The sequence below is a fragment of the Salmo trutta genome, chromosome 30 (genome assembly GCF_901001165.1).
Source record: "Salmo trutta chromosome 30, fSalTru1.1, whole genome shotgun sequence".
Taxonomy (NCBI): domain Eukaryota; kingdom Metazoa; phylum Chordata; class Actinopteri; order Salmoniformes; family Salmonidae; genus Salmo; species Salmo trutta.
Genome location: NC_042986.1, coordinates 38,908,796 through 38,927,542, shown reverse-complemented (window position 1 = coordinate 38,927,542; position 18,747 = coordinate 38,908,796). Strand labels below are relative to the sequence as shown.

General features: G+C 43.6%; 1 protein-coding gene across 1 annotated transcript; it reads right to left on the bottom strand.

The window, feature by feature from the left end:
- Window positions 1-333: 333 nt before the first annotated feature.
- Window positions 334-18,361, bottom strand: LOC115168645 (transmembrane 9 superfamily member 4). Its single transcript, XM_029724101.1, has 17 exons — window positions 18,281-18,361; window positions 15,651-15,764; window positions 15,267-15,366; window positions 14,908-15,064; window positions 14,675-14,807; window positions 12,703-12,826; window positions 11,988-12,106; window positions 11,482-11,664; window positions 11,114-11,246; window positions 10,844-10,925; window positions 10,468-10,543; window positions 10,279-10,362; window positions 8,891-9,066; window positions 8,668-8,731; window positions 3,608-3,727; window positions 3,310-3,399; window positions 334-3,200 (listed from the first exon to the last, which is right to left on the bottom strand). Exons 1-17 carry the CDS (start codon window positions 18,314-18,316, stop codon window positions 3,051-3,053), a joined length of 1,941 nt encoding a protein of 646 aa, XP_029579961.1. The 5' UTR covers window positions 18,317-18,361; the 3' UTR covers window positions 334-3,050.
- Between the last annotated feature and the right edge of the window lie 386 nt (window positions 18,362-18,747).

The window sequence follows — 18,747 nt, the reverse complement described above, 5'->3', positions numbered from 1 at the left end:
TATGTCTCAGTTGTTGAATCTTGTTGTGTTCATACAAATATTTACACATGTTAAATTTGCTGAAAATAAAACGCAGTTGACAGTGAGAGGACGTTTCTTTTTTTGTTTTGCTGAGTTTATGTATACCTACACTAATAGGAACACTCTCTATTACCTTTACAGGATACAGACTGTGCTATAGATTTTTTTTAAATGCACCTCAAAAATGGTTTTGATACACAATGTGTAATCTGATACCAACCCCCAAGACACACAGCATAGAGACAACACGACAATGGCACTTCAGCATTACTCTGGCTTTATCTAGTGAATGTAAAATGAACACGCACAAAATCCCAGCAGACAACCATTTATGGCATAAATGAATACATAAAAGGAGACTTATTCAAATTCCCACGAATTAGCACTTTAATTGTTTCATACATTATATAACTGGACATTCTGTAAAGAAATGGGGGGGGGGGTTCTTAAAAACCATGCTTTTGGCTAAAACAATGACATGATCTTTATACATACAGTCACAACCCCACAACAGGAAAAACAATACAACGCGTTGCATTTACATACATAGTAGACAGTCATTCACACACATACACAGCTCATGCCAATCAAAAGCACATCTGTAGAAAATGTCTCCTGGAATTTTGTTTGTTGGGCCCAGGTGAGGAAGTCTGCCTGTGGATCAGGAACACTTTCAGACACTAGCAGAGGGAAGGAAAAGACTGATGGGATAATGTGGAGGTGAGAGAGATGCAGAGAGAAACTGTTAAGGGAGAGTGGAGACAGGGGGCAGAGAGAGGTATGATTCATTCAGTGGTTCACTGTATTATCATTCACCCAGAATGGAGTAATTCCCTCTCAGCATCGGTTCCCTCTTCCAGTGCAGTTCAATCCCAATACCATCTGCTGTGCGAGATCCCACCTCTACCAGACTGTCTGTTTCTATGCTCTTTAATCAACAAAAAAAAACAGGTGAAGGATCTAGTGGGGTAGTAATGTTGACCTGAAGGTTATGTTTCTGAAAGCTCAGCTCTCAAATGTATTTAAACATTTTCCTGGACTTAAAAGGGTCCATGGATCATCATTTTTGGTGCAGGACTAGGCTTAATCTGGGCCTGGGAAACTGGCACTTAGAATAACGTTTTATAGCCTTCGTTTACACAGGCAGCTCAATTCTGATTTTTTTCCCTCTCACTAATTTCTCTTTTGACCAATCAGATCATCTTAGATTTAAAAGAATTGGGCTGCCGGTGTAATCAGAGCCATAAAGTAAAATGTGTCCAAGATAGAAAGGTCTTTAATGTTTTTAGTCCCCAACACCCCAATGGAACATTCTATCCGTTGTGTAGGGCCAGTGTTTCAACATGCAGGATCTTCAGCATTTCAGTCTCAGCCTTCATAGGAACTCCAGCTACAAGACGGTGTGAACCCCCAGCAGGAAATTATAACTCCGGGTAACAGAGCCAGTGTTTCCCCAGCAGTCCAGTTCAGCTCTTTTACCAATAATTGGTATTTTGACCAATCAGATCAGCTCTTTTGTCAATAATTGGCATTTTGACCAATCAGATCAGCTCTTTTGTCAATAATTGGCATTTTGACCAATCAGATCAGCTCTTTTGCCAATAATATCAGAAGTGGGCTACTTGTGTAAAGACAGCCAGATAGAGTAAACCCAGTGAAGGACCAGCTCATTCCTATCCACTGAATCTAAAAACACCGTCAACCTCGTACAGCACTGATTGGGCCTGTTGTTTATGGGAAATACAACAGTCCTTAATTTACAGGTTGTTTATGGGAAACAACTGTACTCCATTTTAGAGGTTGTTTATACGAAGCAACTGTACTCCATTCAGAGGCTCATTGACAGAACCCTGTGTTGCTAAGGCGATCCTAGTAGAGACATTGATGCTCAGGGATAGTCGACACCGATAGATAACTTCTGTTAGAATAGCAGGTCTCACTGAACTGGGTGTTAAAATCAAAACAAAAGATCAACCTCATCCTCCCCCCCCCAAAAAAAAATGCATAGTTCAGTGAGACCATGGAGCTGTTTACATTGGACACCATTACATTACGAGTCAACCATTTTTTAAAAAGTCGTTTTTCCCCCTAGGCTAAAGCTCATAAACTAGAACAGTGATTTGAAGATGAGAAATACTACTTTTCCATCAACAATTTACTTTTTTGTTCCATATCATTTAATATTTCAACCGCCTTAAGCCAACTTGACTTCCCTAGCACATCAGATGAATTACTCATGGAAGTAGTATTTGCAGAGGAGAATTTCATTTTACACAATCGGTTACCTCAATGTGAGAGATTTTTTCTCTCCAGGAAAAACATTTAGATTCTGATTTTAGTTGTGGTTGAAATGGTCACACCAGGACATGGAAACCACAATAAAAAAAATAAAAAAAACAGAACATTATAATATCCTTGTTCCAATGTTACATTTCCCAGCTAAACAAAATTATTCTTAGTGCCATTACCACCGTGTGACCTCCCAACCATCTGGAATAAAGATTATAAACTCAAATAAACTAACACACTGAGACAGAGACACACACACAGATCGACAGAAGAGAGACCGAAAGAGAGCGAGAAAGAGAAACAGAGACAAAAAGGTCAGACTAAAACATCTTACAGAGAACTGATTTTAAAAACAAAGTGAAGTTCTGAACCAATGCACTTCATTGATTGTCCAACTCCAAAAGCAGACACTAAAACATACAGAGACTTTCAATTGACATGCTTTGGCCCATGTTGTGTCCAAGGAGAAACACAGAAAAACATGGACTGTCCCAGAGGAACTCTGTCTCTGTGGACACCAATAACGGAGGGAGGGGGAGCGTTGAGCTAGCAGGCAGCGTCATCTTGCTGTTCTCTCCCTATGCCTGTGGGTGGCACTGTTCCACAATACCCACCTCATGCTTCCTTCCTTCCTTCCTTCCTTCCTTCCATTCACAGAAGTCAGTGTTTGCTGGACATGAAGAATACAAAAATTAAAACGGAACAAGAAAATGTGGCAAAAAACAGCAGCAAAAACAAACTCAGTCGATTTTGACGGCAGCGTAGATCTTCCGTATGAACACGTATGCTGCGTAAAAGCCGATTGTCCCTGTAAGGAGCCAGAAGGACAGGACCATGAGAGCTGTGTAACCAAAGTATAACAGGGAAGGGATAAACTCCACAATGTCCAGCTGGAAGAGAGAAACACACAATGTAAACTTGTTGTTAGACAGCTACCACCCAATTTAAGCATGAAAAAAAAAAAAGCTTTCAAAAACGTCATCTCAATACGTCGTTTACCTTGTTGACAAAGTAGAAAATGGCGTAAACAAGAACGTAGAAGGCTGAGCCCCCTGATACCAGGAAGGTCCTCCACCACCACCGGTAGTCCTGCAGGAGACAGACAAGACAGTTGGTAACTCTGTGACGTCACAACTAGTGGAGCGACCCACTCATCATACTACTATACCACCTGTCTTCTTTATCCAGTTCCACTGCGGTTGAGAACTTAATGTCTCTGAACACACACACACACACACACAATGCTTTTACTATCTATACACCCACACGGCAGCCACACAGCAGGGCCCCGTCTCACCTCCGCACAGAGCTGGAAGTAGACCATGACGATACTAATCTGGGAGCAGGACACCACCAGGATGATGAACACCAGGAAGAGGAAACCAAACAGGTAGTAGAACTGGTTCTCCCAGATGGCCTGCAGAGGGAGAACAGCTTACAGTCAGACAAAACACCTCGTAGACCAGGGCCACGTACAGCAGAGACAACATGGGTTAGACCAGGGCCACGTACAGCAGAGACAACATGGGTTATACCAGGGCCACGTACAGCAGAGACAACATGGGTTAGACTCAGAACACGTACAGCGGATCAAACCCACGTACAGTATGCAAACATAGAAATATCATGTATAGATCTGATTGGTTATTCTTCTGCTGCGGCCCATCAATGTGGATGGAGGTGTTTCCTGTGGTCCACGATCAACTCCTTGGTCTTTCTTGCTAAAAGGGAGAGGTTATTGTCGTGGCACTACACTGCCAAGTCTCCTCCCTGTAGGCTGTCTTGTCGCCGTTGGTGACCAGGCCTACCACTGCAGTGTCGTCAGCAAACTTGGGGAGTTGGAGTGGTGCTTGGCCACACAGGGAGGGGGCTAAGTACGAACCGCTGAAGGGCCCCCGTGTTGAGGGTCAGCGTGGCGGAATTGTTGTTGCCTACTTTCACAACCTGGGGTCAGCCCATGACGAAGTCCAGGATCCAGTTGCAGAGGGAGGTGTTCAGTCCCAGGGTCCTGAGCTCAGTGATGAACTTGGAGGGCACTATGGTGTTGAACGCTGAGCTGTAGTCGATGAACAGCATTCTCACATAGGTGTTCCTTTTGTCCAGGTAGTAGAGCGCAGTGGAGGGCAATTGAGATGGCATCATCTGTTGTGTCTAGGGTGCCATAACCAGCCTCTCAAAGCACTTCATGATTACAGAAGTGAGTGCTACAGGGTGGTAGTCATTGTAGCCTTAGAGTTCTTGGGGACAGGAATGATGGTGGTGAACTTGTGGGGGAAAAAGGAGAGGTTGAAAATGACTGAAGATGCCTGCCAGCTGGTCTGAGCATGCTCTGAGAACGCACCCTGGAATACCATCCAGTCCCATGGTCTTGAGTGTTGACCAGATACATTTTTTAAATAATAATTTAACAGGCAATGTCATCCAGAGGGATTTACAGGAGCAATTAGGGTTAAGTGCCTTGCTCAAGGGCAGACATATTTTTCACCTAGTTGGCTCAGAGATTTGAACCGGCAATCTTTTGGTTACTGGCCCAAACCCTTTGCTAGTCTACCTGCCGAGTCATGATCTGATTTGCAGAAAGGGGAACGGGGGAGGGCCTCGTATGCTTGTTTGTGGGTTGAGTAACAGTGGTCTAGGACTTTATAGCCCTTACTGGCAAAAGAGACGTGTTGATACAGTTCATTCGGCAAGTATTTAGACCCCTTGACTTTTTCCACAACTCTTTTGTTACGTTACAGCCTTATTCTAAAATATGTAAAATAGAAGTATCCTCAATCTACACACACACACAATGACAGAGAGAAAACAGGTTTTTAGAATTTTTTTTTTTTTTTTTAAACATAAATACCTTATTTACATAACTATTCAAACCCTTTGCTATGCGACTCGAAATTGAGCTCAGGTGCATCCTGTTGTTTCCATTAATCATCCTTGAGATGTTTCTACAACTTGATTAGAGTCCACCTGTGGTAAATTCAATTGATTGGACATGATTTGGAAAGGCACACACCTGTCTATATAAGGTCCCACAGTTGACAGTGCATGTCAGAGAAAAAAACCAAGCCATGAGGTCGAAGGAATTGTCCGTAGAGCTCTGAGACAGGATTGTGTCGAGGCACAGATCTGGGGAAGGGTAGCAAAACATTTCTGCAGCATTGAAGGTTCCAGTGGTCTCCATCATTTTTAACTGGAATACGTTTGGAACCACCAAGACTCTTCCTGGAGCTGGCCGCCCAGCCAACCTGAGCAATCTTTGGCCTGAATGCCAAGCATCACGTCTGGAGGAGACCTGGCACTATCCCTACGGTGAAGCATGGTGGTAGCAGCATCATCCTGTGGGGATGTTTTTAAACGGCAGGGACTGGGAGACTAGTCAGGATCGAGGGAAAGATGAACGGAGCGAAGTACAGCGAGATCCTTGATGAAAACCTGCTCCAGTGCGCTCAAGACCTCATACTGGGGGCGAAGGTTAAACCCGAACGAACATCTCTGGACAGACCTGAAAATAGCTGTGCAGTGACGCTCCCCATCCAACCTGACTGAGCTTGAGAGGATCTGCAGAGAAGAATGGGAGAAACTCCCCAAATACAGGTCTGCCAAGCTTGTAGCGTCACACCCAAGAAGACTCGAGGCTGTAATCCACTGCCAAAAGGTGCTTCAACAAAGTACTGAGTAAAGGGTCTGAATACTTATGTAAATGTGATTTCAGTTTTTGCTTTGTCATTATGGGGTAGTGTGTGTAGATTAAGGAAAAAAAAACAAATTAAAATCAATAGGCTTTAATGTAACAAAATATGGAAAAAGTCAAGGGGTCTGAACTCTATCCGAATGCACTGTAGAAGTTGGGCATAAAGTGTTTTAGTGAGGTGGAATAAAACATAAAAATAAATCACAGGCAACAAGACAAAAAAGCAGCCTCCGGGTGCATGCTTTCCTGCTTGTTTATAGTATTGTACAGTTTGTTAAGTGCCAGCTTGTTGTTGTTGTCGTGAGGTGTAATATATACAGCAGTTACGATAACAGATTTTTTAAAAACTCAGGAGGTAGAAGGGTCGGCATTTGACCATCAGGTATTCCAAGAGGAGTGAACAATAGGTTGAGACTTCCACTGCACAAGTCCACACACAAAACAAATCTTAAACATCACATGCTTCACAAACAGGTGTAGACTAACAGTGAAATGCTTACTTACAGGACCTTCCCAACAATGCAGAGAGAAAGAAAATAACGAAGAGAAATAATAGTAAAAGCAATAATGAATACACAATGATTAACGATAACTTGGCTATATACACGGGGTACCAGTTGAGTCCATGTGCAGGGGTACGAGGTCATTGAGGTAGATATGTACACTACCGTTCAAAAGTTTGGGGTCACTTAGAAATGTCCTTGTTTTTGAAAGAAAAGCACATTTTTTTGTCCAGTAAAATAACATCAAATTGATCAGAAATACAGTGTAGACATTGTTAATGTTGTAAATTACTATTGTAGCTGGAAACGGCAGATTATTTATGGAATATCTACATAGGCGGAGAGGCCCATTAACAGCAACCATCACTCCTGTGTTCCAATGGCACGTTGTGTTAGCTAATCCAAGTTTATCATTTTAAAAAGGCTAATTGATCATTAGAAAACCCTTCTGCAATTCTGTTAGCATAGCTGAAAATGGTTGTCCTAATTAAAGAAGCAATAAAACTGGCCTTCTTTAGACTAGTTGAGTATCTGGAGAATCAGCATTTGTGAGTTCGATTACAGGCTCAAAACGGCCAGAAACAAACCTTTCTTTTGAAACTCAGTTTATTCTTGTTCTGAGAAATGAAGAAGAGAAATTGCCAAGAAACTCAAGATCTCATACTACGCGGTGTACTACTCCCTTCACAGAACAGCGCAAACTGGCTCTAATCAGAATAAAAAGAGTGGGAGGCCCCGGTGCACAACTGAGCAAGAGGACAAGTACATTAGTGTTTAGTTTGAGAAACAGACGCCTCACAAGTCCTCAACTGGCAGCTTCATTAAATAGTACCCGCAAAACACCAGTCTCAACGTCAACAGTGAAGAGGCGACTCCGGGATGCTGGCCTTCTAGGCAGAGTTCCTCTGTCCAGTGTGTGTTCTTTTGCCCATCTTAATATTTTATTTTTATTGGCCAGTCTGAGATATGGCTTTTTCTTTGCAACTCTGCCTAGAAGGCCAGCATCCCGGAGTCGCCTCTTCACTGTTGACGTTGGTGTTTTGCATGTACTAGTTAATGAAGCTGCCAGTTGAGGGCGTGTGTTTCTCAAACTAAACTAATGTACTTGTCATCTTGCTCAGTTGTGCATCGGGGCCTCCCACTCTTTCTATTCTGGTTAGGGCCACTTTGCGCTGTTCTGTGAATGGAGTAGTACACAGCGTAGTACGAGATCTTCAGTTTCTTGGCAATTTCTCGCATGGAATAGCCTTCATTTCTCAGAACAAGAATAGACTGCTGAGTTTCAGAAGAAAGTTCTTTGTTTATGGCCATGCTGATGCTCCAGATACTCAACTAGTCTAAAGGCCAGTTTTATTGCTTCTTCAATCAGAACAACAATTTTCAGCTATGCTAACATAATTGCAAAAGTGTTTTCTAATTATCAATTAGCCTTTTAAAATGATAAACTTGGATTAGCTAACAACGTGCCATTGGAACTTGGTTGGCTGGAGTCTGACAATTTTTAGGGCCTTCCTCTTACACCACCTGGTACAGATGTCCTGGATGGCAGGGAACTCAGCCCCAGTGATGTACTGCGCTGCACGCACTACCCTCTGTAGCGCCTTGCAGACAGGCGCCAAGCAGTTGCCATACCAAGCGGTGATGCAGCCAGTCAACATGCTCTCAATGGTGCAGCTCTAGAACACATCATTTGTTGTTGAAGAGACTTCCCCTCTGGATTTCCCGGAATCCAATCTCCTGTCTGCTCGGTGAATGGAGAATCCATCGACTTGGATACCTCCTGGCTATCTTCAGAAAAACATATTGCTGTTATGAGAGTCCTGTTGTTAGCAGATCCATGATCGGAGGTCATCCATTTTATTATCAAGTGACTGAACACAGCGGTGGCCCGTTTTACTTCGTCTTAGTCTCAACAGGATACCGCTCTCCTGCCTTTTTTCCCGCCCGTTTCTCCTCTTGGGTGGCCCAAAGACTGGGCCAGCGGTACACAAAGAACCCGGGGCAGATGAGTCAAAGTCGGAATTGAGGTTAGTAACTGCTGACGTGATGTTCAAAAGTTCTTGTCAGTCATAAGAAATGATAGCAGAAACAAAATGTATCTGCTACAGCTAAACGGCGGAAATTCATATTCCAACAGGCTAATAATAGGAGAGGACTTCTACTCACACTGAAAATGAAGAAGAGTTCAATGAACATGGCACCAAAGGGTAGAATCCCAGCCATCAGAATTCTTTGAGAAGGGAAAAGAGAAAATGTGTTAAACAAAAAAAAAAAACACTTAATCCAAACAATTGTTTAATGAACTTCTACGACTGAATATGAGAAGACGGTCTACACGAAAATACATGGATTGTTGCAGATCAGTAGGTAGGCTTGACAGGAAACTCACCCCACAAACTTGTTCATGTACCAGCGCTGCTCAGGCACCTGGCGAGGGATCTGATTGGTGCGGACGGGGTTATCGTAAGGCTGCTTGCGGAAGCCAAAGTAGTAGCCCAAGTAGACCAGTGGCATGGAGATACCGAACCACATGCAGAGTAGAGCCAGCATGGTGGTGAAGGGGACCTGAGGAGGGAAGAAAATGTCACAGGTTGATATAGTCCACACCAACATCTGTCCTTGTTCTGAGGGTGATAGACAATGTGTTGATGCTATTGTGAATGTGTTGCTATACAGTGGTCCTATAGACAGTGAATGCGTTGCTATACAGTGGTCCTATAGACAGTGAATGCGTTGCTATACAGTGGTCCTATAGACAGTGAATGCGTTGCTATACAGTGGTCCTATAGACAGTGAATGCGTTGCTATACAGTGGTCCTATAGACAGTGAATGCGTTGCTATACAGTGGTCCTATAGACAGTGAATGCGTTGCTATACAGTGGTCCTATAGACAGTGAATGCGTTGCTATACAGTGGTCCTATAGACAGTGAATGCGTTGCTATACAGTGGTCCTATAGACAGTGAATGCGTTGCTATACAGTGGTCCTATAGACAGTGAATGCGTTGCTATACAGTGGTCCTATAGACAGTGAATGCGTTGCTATACAGTGGTCCTATAGACAGTGAATGCGTTGCTATACAGTGGTCCTATAGACAGTGAATGCGTTGCTATACAGTGGTCCTATAGACAGTGAATGCGTTGCTATACAGTGGTCCTATAGACAGTGAATGCGTTGCTATACAGTGGTCCTATAGACAGTGAATGCGTTGCTATACAGTGGTCCTATAGACAGTGAATGCGTTGCTATACAGTGGTCCTATAGACAGTGAATGCGTTGCTATACAGTGGTCCTATAGACAGTGAATGCGTTGCTATACAGTGGTCCTATAGACAGTGAATGCGTTGCTATACAGTGGTCCTATAGACAGTGAATGCGTTGCTATACAGTGGTCCTATAGACAGTGAATGCGTTGCTATACAGTGGTCCTATAGACAGTGAATGCGTTGCTATACAGTGGTCCTATAGACAGTGAATGCGTTGCTATACAGTGGTCCTATAGACAGTGAATGCGTAGCTATACAGTGGTCCTATAGACAGTGAATGCGTAGCTATACAGTGGTCCTATAGACAGTGAATGCGTAGCTATACAGTGGTCCTATAGACAGTGAATGCGTAGCTATACAGTGGTCCTATAGACAGTGAATGCGTTGCTATACAGTGGGCCTATAGACAGTGAATGCATTGCTATACAGTGGGCCTATAGACAGTGAATGCATTGCTATACAGTGGGCCTATAGACAGTGGGCCTGTATGTAGGAGACTAGCTAGCTCACGGCTCCAGACGAGTGCTCTCCCCAGATGAAACAGTTGAGGACGAAGCAGATGCAGAAGACCACGGCGGGGTACAGAGTGGCCGTCTGCAGGCAGAGCAGAAACACATGAATAGTAGGGCAACCGGACACTAAGTTTGATTAGAAATAATATGCCATTAGTCATTGATAGTGTTCATTTGAAATACTCACACAGAAAGCTCCCTTCTTCCACCGATGACCTTTCAACGTGCGGTAGAGTCTGCCAGCAAAGTATCCACCGAACACACTGGAAGAGAAAACAGTCCTATTGATGCCTCTCCCAGTGTATAGACAGCACACAGAGCACAGCCAACAGAGCACAGCCAGAGGCCCAATCACAAACAGACCCCTAGGCCCTGTTACCTTGTGGAGATCTGAGAGGATGTGTTCGGTGTAAGCAATATGGTAAATCGCTCAACCATGCCGCATCTCTGATAGGCTAGGTGGAAGTTTCACCATATCGCTTATACCAATCAAATCTCCACAAGTGCATAGGGGTCCATTTGGGATTCGGCCTGAGACATAAGGAGGGTGACTCTCGTCTTACCCCATGAACATGAACAGGAAGCAGGAAGTCGTCATCAAGGCCCCTCTACTGGAAGGAGACAGCATCCCCAACATGGCCACGACTACAGGACAGATAAAACACAACAGCTTCAGCTCCACGTCACAGAGACACACAGGCTACCACACTTTCATCTCCAGTTGTGGTGGATGGACCATATCCAGGGATTACAATTCCTCGATGAAAATGGCAGTTGGTAGATAAGAGTGCTTTTGAAACGAGGTTCTGGAAGTCTGTTTACAGCACACTCACAGATGACGATGAGGATCATGCAGAAGAGCTGTATGCCTGAGCCCAGCAGAGAGCTGAGGATCATGGGATACTGTGGAGGTCTGAACACGTCACCATGGACGTTCTTCCAGCCTGACTCCTCCATGGTGTCCTCCTAGCGAAGATAGGCATTGGTCAAGATATTTTAGTGACACACTACCCACATTAATTCACACAACAGGAAGTAAAACACTCGTCTTCAGAGGGTAGACATATGGCACATTTTAAATCCTAATCTCTTCAGTCTCACAATTATTTAACCGAGACTCTCCCTGCAGCTGCAGCCACACATGCACACAAAGTGCTGCCAAAGCCATGTCATATTTAGCAGAGTAAGTGGGGTCTCTTACAATGTCATCCTCTCTGTTGTAGTTGGCGATGTCCTTCCTCAGGGTCCTGATGATGATCATACTGAGGATCCCAGAGAGGAAGAAGACCACCACCACGGAGTTGACGATGGAGAACCAGTGGATCTGCACGTCACTCATGGTCAGGTAGGTGTCCCAGCGAGATGCCCATTTCACCTGGCTCTCCTACAGGGAGGGAGAGACAAACAGGGGGTCAAGTCAGGCCATTGACATTTCTTTAGGCAGAGTCCCAATGAGACCAAGGTATCTTTGTCTAGAGAACCTTCCATTAGAAGACAAGCAATTACATAAATCAAGGCAGGAGTCTAGAAAACACAAAGAAAAATATACCAAAGACCCTTCATAAATAAGCACATTCCTCAGTGAAGAGGACCCCTCAAGTGTATCCAACGTCTCAACACTTTACAGATAACAATTCTAAATCTTCACTGTTGCTCAGACTCTGGGACCTAAAGATAGAATGTAAAGAGAAGGGCTGTGCCACTTACCTCCCAGCGGACGGAATAGGTGAAGAGAAGGTCATTCTCCTTGGACGGGTCAATCTCCTGAGGAGCTGAGTTAGTGGCCTCGGGCAGGTTACACAGCCCCTTATCGTCAGCCTTCAGGTCTGCAGAAGGATCCAGACAGAGACAATTAACAAATAGGAGGGGAAGGATTGAAACAAAGGCTGTATTATCTAACGCTTGTCTCTGTGTTTATTGAGCTGGAATAAACCGTTCGTACCTCAGACAGGACGCTGTGTAACTTCACCTTCACCCTGTGGAAAACCAGCTCAACTTACCCTCCACCTCCACCCTGTGGAAAACCAGCTCAACTTACCCTCCACCCTGTGGAAAACCAGCTCAACTTACCCTCCACCCTGTGGAAAACCAGCTCAACTTACCCTCCACCCTGTGGAAAACCAGCTCAACTTACCCTCCACCCTGTGGAAAACCAGCTCAACTTACCCTCCACCCTGTGGAAAACCAGCTCAACTTACCCTCCACCCTGTGGAAAACCAGCTCAACTTACCCTCCACCCTGTGGAAAACCAGCTCAACTTACCCTCCACCCTGTGGAAAACCAGCTCAACTTACCCTCCACCCTGTGGAAAACCAGCTCAACTTACCCTCCACCCTGTGGAAAACCAGCTCAACTTACCCTCCACCCTGTGGAAAACCAGCTCAACTTACCCTCCACCCTGTGGAAAACCAGCTCAACTTACCCTCCACCTTGACACTCTGGGGAACCACCTCAAAACGTACAACTCTGTAGTTGTGCTCTTCCTCCTCCTCCACTTTCTCCTTGTGGTAGTAGATGATGAAGGACAGGTGGTTGTGTAGGTAGAACTATAGACAACAGAATGAAGGACAGGTGGTTACAGTTGAAGTCGGAAGTTTACATACACCTTAGCCAAATACATTTAAACTCAGTTTCACAATACCTGACATTTAATCCTAGTAAAAATTCCCTGTCTTAGGTCAGTTAGGATCACCACTTTATTTTAAGAATGTGAAATATCAGAATAATAGAGAAAATTATTTACTTCAGTTTTTATTTCTTTCATCACATCCCCAGTGGGTCAGAAGTTTACATACACTCAATTAGTATTCGGTAACATTGCCTTTAAATTGTTTAACTTGGGTCAAATGTTTTGGGTAGCCTTCCACAAGCTTCCCACAATAAGTCAGGTGAATCTTGGCCCATTCCTCCTGACAGAGCTGGTGTAACTGAGTCAGGTTTGTAGGCCTACTTGCTCACACATGCTTTTTCAGTTCTGCCCACATATTTTCTATGGGATTGAAGTCAGGGCTTTGTGATGGCCACTCCAATACCTTGACTTTGTTGTCCTTAAGCCGTTTTGCCACAACTTTGGAAGTATGCTTGGGGTCATTGTCCATTTGGAAGACCCATTTGCAACCAAGCTTTAACTTCCTGACTGATGTCTTCAGATGTTGCTTCAATATATTCACAGTTTTCCTACCTCATGATGCAATCTATTTTGTGAATTGCACCAGTCCCTCATGCAGCAAAGCACCCCCACAACATGATGCTGCCACCCCCGTGCTTCCCGGTTGGGATGGTGTTCTTCGGCTTGCAAGCGTCCCCCTTTTTCCTCCAAACATAATGGTCATTATGGCCAAACAATTGCATTTTTGTTTCATCAGACCAGAGGACATTTCTCCAAAAAGTACAATCTTTGTCCCCATGTGCAGTTGCAAACCGTAGTCTGGCTTTTTTTTATGGCGGTTTTGGAGCAGTAGCTTCTTCCTTGCTGAGCGGTCTTTCAGGTTATGTCGATATAGGACTCGTTTACTGTGGATATAGATACTTTTGTACTTGTTTCCTCCAGCATCTTCACAAGGTCTGTTGCTGTTGTTCTGGGATTGATTTGGACTTTTCGCACCACAGTACGTTCATCTCTAGGAGACAGAACGCGTCTCCTTCCTGAGAGGTATGACGGCTGCGTGGTCCCATGGTGTTTATACTTGCGTACTATTGCTTGTACAGATGAACGTGGTACCTTCAGGCATTTGGAAATTGCTCCCAAGGATGAACGAAATTTGTGGAGGTCTACAATTGTTTTTCTGAGGTCTTGGCTGATTTCTTTTGATTTTCCCATGATGTCAAGCAAAGAGGCACTGAGTTTGAAGGTAGGCCTTGAAATACATCCACAGGTACACCTCCAATTCACTCAAATGATGTCAATTATCAGAAGCTTCTAAAGCCATGACATCAATTTCTGGAATTTTCCAAGCTGTTTAAAGGCACAGTCAACTTAGTGTATGTAAACTTCTGACCCACTGGAATTGTGATACAGTGAATTATAAGTGAAATAATCTGTCTGTAAACATTTGTTGGAAAAATGACTTGTGTCATGCACAAAGTAGATGTCCTAACCGACATGCCAAAACTACAGTTTGTTAACAAGAAATTTGTGGAGTGGTTGAAAAACAAGTTAATGACTCCAACCTAAGTGTATGTAAACTTCTAACTTCAACTGTATGTAGGTAGAACTATAGTAGAGAGACTACAGAATGTAAAGGTTCACACACTAAAGATAACTCTACTGGACAACACGAGCTGTTCTATAATAGACAAGCAAAATTCAGAGTTCCCACTACCCTAATCTCATACGGATGTGTCCATACTCTCTCTCCATGCTTTAACGAGGCCCTGGCAAGGAGGTTCTGTACCTTGCTGTTCTCAGTGAAGCCCAGTCTGTAGCCGTGTTCAAACTGAACATCCTTCACCAAATCCTTCTCCTCCTCTGCCTCTTTGTTGGGGTAGAACTCCAGTCGCGTGGCCACTGGGAGGTTGTCTGCAATGCTGAGGGAGTTTATAGACTGGATTAACATGGAGCCTACAGCAGCATTGTACACAGTCACCTGATTACTGGACCGAGTAATGAGGAAGGAAGGGTACTCACAGGTGAACATAGTACTCTTCCTGGATGCGCTCAGCCACCAGTTTGCTCTGCTGCACGTTGAGTTTCAGCTTGGCACAAACCACCTTACACTTCCTGTCCTGGGTCATGAGTACCGAGTAGGGGGTGTTCACAATACGATCCCCGCGTAACACCTCCCCTGCGCACGCACACAGTTAGTAGGAGTTCATGGTGTGGGTCTTTATGCGTAACAGATTATCATGAATCCCATACAAAGACAACACAAATCAATGCTTTAGAACACTGTACACAAGGATACACATTAAACCTTCCAAACAACGACAAAACACACAGATCAACACTTCTATATGTGAGGAGAACAGAGAGAGCTGCTTACTTACCCAGGTTCTCTGCTTTGTAGACCACTTTATCAGGCTGACAGAAGGGCAGGGAGTAGTATTCATAGGGAAGCTGAGTCCGGGAGCTGGTCAGCTTCACGGCCTGGGGGGGAGGTCAATGTGCCCATTCAATTGAGTGACTGCCTGACCTGCCAATAGGCTACACAACCAATACTAGTATCCACCTCAGCCTGCCTTGGAAAGCCTTGGAGCTAACAAGCTTAGACAATAACACAGTTCATCATACCCAGAAAAACAAAAAAAAACAATGCTAACTAACTTAGTGAAACCACAACAAGCCATGGCAGAATAGAGTACTATATACCCGATGAAGCATACATAAGAGGGCTAGAACTAGGCTAAAAAAGGTTTGGTTGTTTAACTTACCTTAATCTCTACAACACTGTTCTGGTGGAAGTTCATTGGAGCAACTCCAGGCACGTAAAAGGGCTGGACCCCTCCAGGCAACATGGACAACAGCAGCAGGGCCAACCACGTCTCCTTCAACACAACAAACAGTCAATGGACTAGTTGGCCAATCTATACAGAAGACCCTTTTGATTAGAACTAAAATGTTTGACCCCTGGCAGAAGGAGGTCAGAAGGTGACTTTTTGGACCTGAATACCAACACACTCAGCAGATAGAGTTTACTCATTTGAATTGATATTGAACGACCCTGTTGCCACATAGCTGCTTTAGACATTAAGAAAATCAATGGTATGGAGATGCCTTTGGGATATGTAAAGGTGGGACTAATGTTTCAACCTGAGAGAGAGAGATATGTAAAGGTGGGACTAATGTTTCAACCTGAGAGAGAGAGATATGTAAAGGTGGGACTAATGTTTCAACCTGAGAGAGAGAGAGATATGTAAAGGTGGGACTAATGTTTCAACCTGAGAGAGAGAGAGATATGTAAAGGTGGGACTAATGTTTCAACCTGAGAGAGAGAGATATGTAAAGGTGGGACTAATGTTTCAACCTGAGAGAGAGAGATATGTAAAGGTGGGACTAATGTTTCAACCTGAGAGAGAGAGATATGTAAAGGTGGGACTAATGTTTCAACCTGAGAGAGAGAGATATGTAAAGGTGGGACTAATGTTTCAACCTGAGAGAGAGAGATATGTAAAGGTGGGACTAATGTTTCAACCTGAGAGAGAGAGATATGTAAAGGTGGGACTAATGTTTCAACCTGAGAGAGAGAGATATGTAAAGGTGGGACTAATGTTTCAACCTGAGAGAGAGAGATATGTAAAGGTGGGACTAATGTTTCAACCTGAGAGAGAGAGATATGTAAAGGTGGGACTAATGTTTCAACCTGAGAGAGAGATATGTAAAGGTGGGACTAATGTTTCAACCTGAGAGAGAGAGATATGTAAAGGTGGGACTAATGTTTCAACCTGAGAGAGAGAGATATGTAAAGGTGGGACTAATGTTTCAACCTGAGAGAGAGATATGTAAAGGTGGGACTAATGTTTCAACCTGAGAGAGGGATATGTAAAGGTCGGACTAATGTTTCAACCTGAGAGAGAGAGAGCAAGGCCATGATCTTAATCAAATCCAAATTTACTAGCCTTCTGGGCACACACAGTACAATCCAAGATGGCTTGATGACTTAGACAAAACTTTGAGACTATACTTTACATAGGACTACATCTAACCAGTCACAAATGAAAGACTATGTTTACACATCCCAATGACTGTATAGGAACACCCCTCATGTTTGAACAGGATCTTCTGGAATAGTTACTGTATGCTTAAGGGTGTTACATTAACAAAACTGCATGCCAAATATTAGTACAGAGAGAGCCTGACATCACCCTTTCACTTACAGAGAATACAACATTTAGCAGGCCCTTCCACTAAACTAATGTCAGACCAGTCAAGCCCGATTTTCCTTTCCTGTGTGGAATGCGTGTTTACACAACCACTAGCCATGAATGTATGACCAAAACCATACATATTGCACTGGTCTGGGAGGGGTGAGCATTATGTGATAGACAGTGAAACATTAACACAGTGAAAAGGTAAATGTAGATTTTTTTTAATGTAACTTTTATTTAACTAGACAAGTCAGTTAAGAACAAATTATTATATGCAGTGCCTTAGACCGCTGCGCCACTCGGGAGCCCGAGTTGATGATGAAAACAAAAACAAACTTTAAAAACCCAATGCATCATATCAGTCTCGTCTCAAATTAATAATGACCTCTGTATACGAATGAGTGCATGAAAACATCGCCACACGGATAACAGCAGTTATATAAAATATATGGTTGAGACATGTCGACTAAGCAACAGCAGCTAGATAGTTACTCTAAGGATATACTCTTTGGTTAAGCTTATAGAATACATAAATCAACCCGGAAATGCATAGCTAGCTAGTTGCCAGCCACATACTAGTTAGCTAACATTAACCATCTAGCTAACGTTACCTAGACAACTGCCCCCCTTTTGTCTGGGCTCTGGTCCTCGAACTAGCTAGCTGCCACATAAAAACTAACTAGCAAGCTACCTATGCTTCGCATTTCCAGTACAACTTTTAGCAAGCGTATACGTAGCTAGGCAAGTTAGAGAACGATAGTTGTGTTGTTGGCAAAGCCAGCTAACGTTAGCCTAGCTACACCAAAGGGCTACTACGCTGTCACAATGAGATAGCTTCATTAATTAGCTGTCTAACTGCAATTGAAATAAATGTCATGTTTGACCCATATACAGAGTACGAACTAGGTAACCAGCTAGTTAGGCACATTCTATATTTTGGCTAAGCTGACATCTAACTAGCTAGCAGTAGCTGACAAGTTGTTTTGGCTGGCTAGCGCGGTCAACATCCCCTGCTCGCTGCACCATTGACAAACCAATGTAGATAGACAGCTCATATAAATATCGTTAAATCATGACTCTAAATTTCACGTGGTAAAGTAGAGTGGTATATTAACACAACCACATGCTTCTATTTGAAGGTAGATAGCGGACAGATGTTGGAAGAATATAATATTTTTTTTTTCCTGTCCACTTACCATCGCCGCGGCCGCCATCTTGAATACACGTGTCATTCGTTACGTCACGTGAACAAAAATTGTACCCCCCCATCAGCAACACAATGTGTTGTTAGTGCTAGTGTCATCTAGCGACAGCAATTTATACTGAACAAAATATTAACGCAGCATACAACAATTTCAAAGATTTTACTGAGTTACAGTTCATATAAGGAAATCAGTCAATTGAAATACATGCATTAGGCCCTAATCTATGTGTTTCACATGACTGGGAATACAGATATGCATCTGTTGGTCACAGACACCTTTATTAAAAAAAAGTAGAGTTGATCAGAAATCCAGTAAGTATCTGGTGAGACCACCATCTGCCTCATGCAGCACGACACATCTCCTTTGCATAGAGTAGATCAGGCTGTGGCCTGTGGAATGTTGTCCCACTCCTCTTTAATGACTGTGAAAAGTCACTGGATATTAGCTGGAAGTGGAAC

What these genes read in the sequence shown, in the direction of transcription:
- LOC115168645 (XM_029724101.1), bottom strand. Translation starts at nt 18,316, where the DNA reads ATGACACGTGTATTCAAGATGGCGGCCGCGGCGATG. An exon ending in CTACAAAGCAGAGAACCTGG is followed by an intron (nt 15,065 to 15,266) that starts GTAAGTAAGCAG and finishes GTGCGTGCGCAG; the next exon opens with GGGAGGTGTTACGCGGGGAT. An exon ending in ACTTCCAGCTCTGTGCGGAG is followed by an intron (nt 3,400 to 3,607) that starts GTGAGACGGGGC and finishes TGTCTCCTGCAG; the next exon opens with GACTACCGGTGGTGGTGGAG.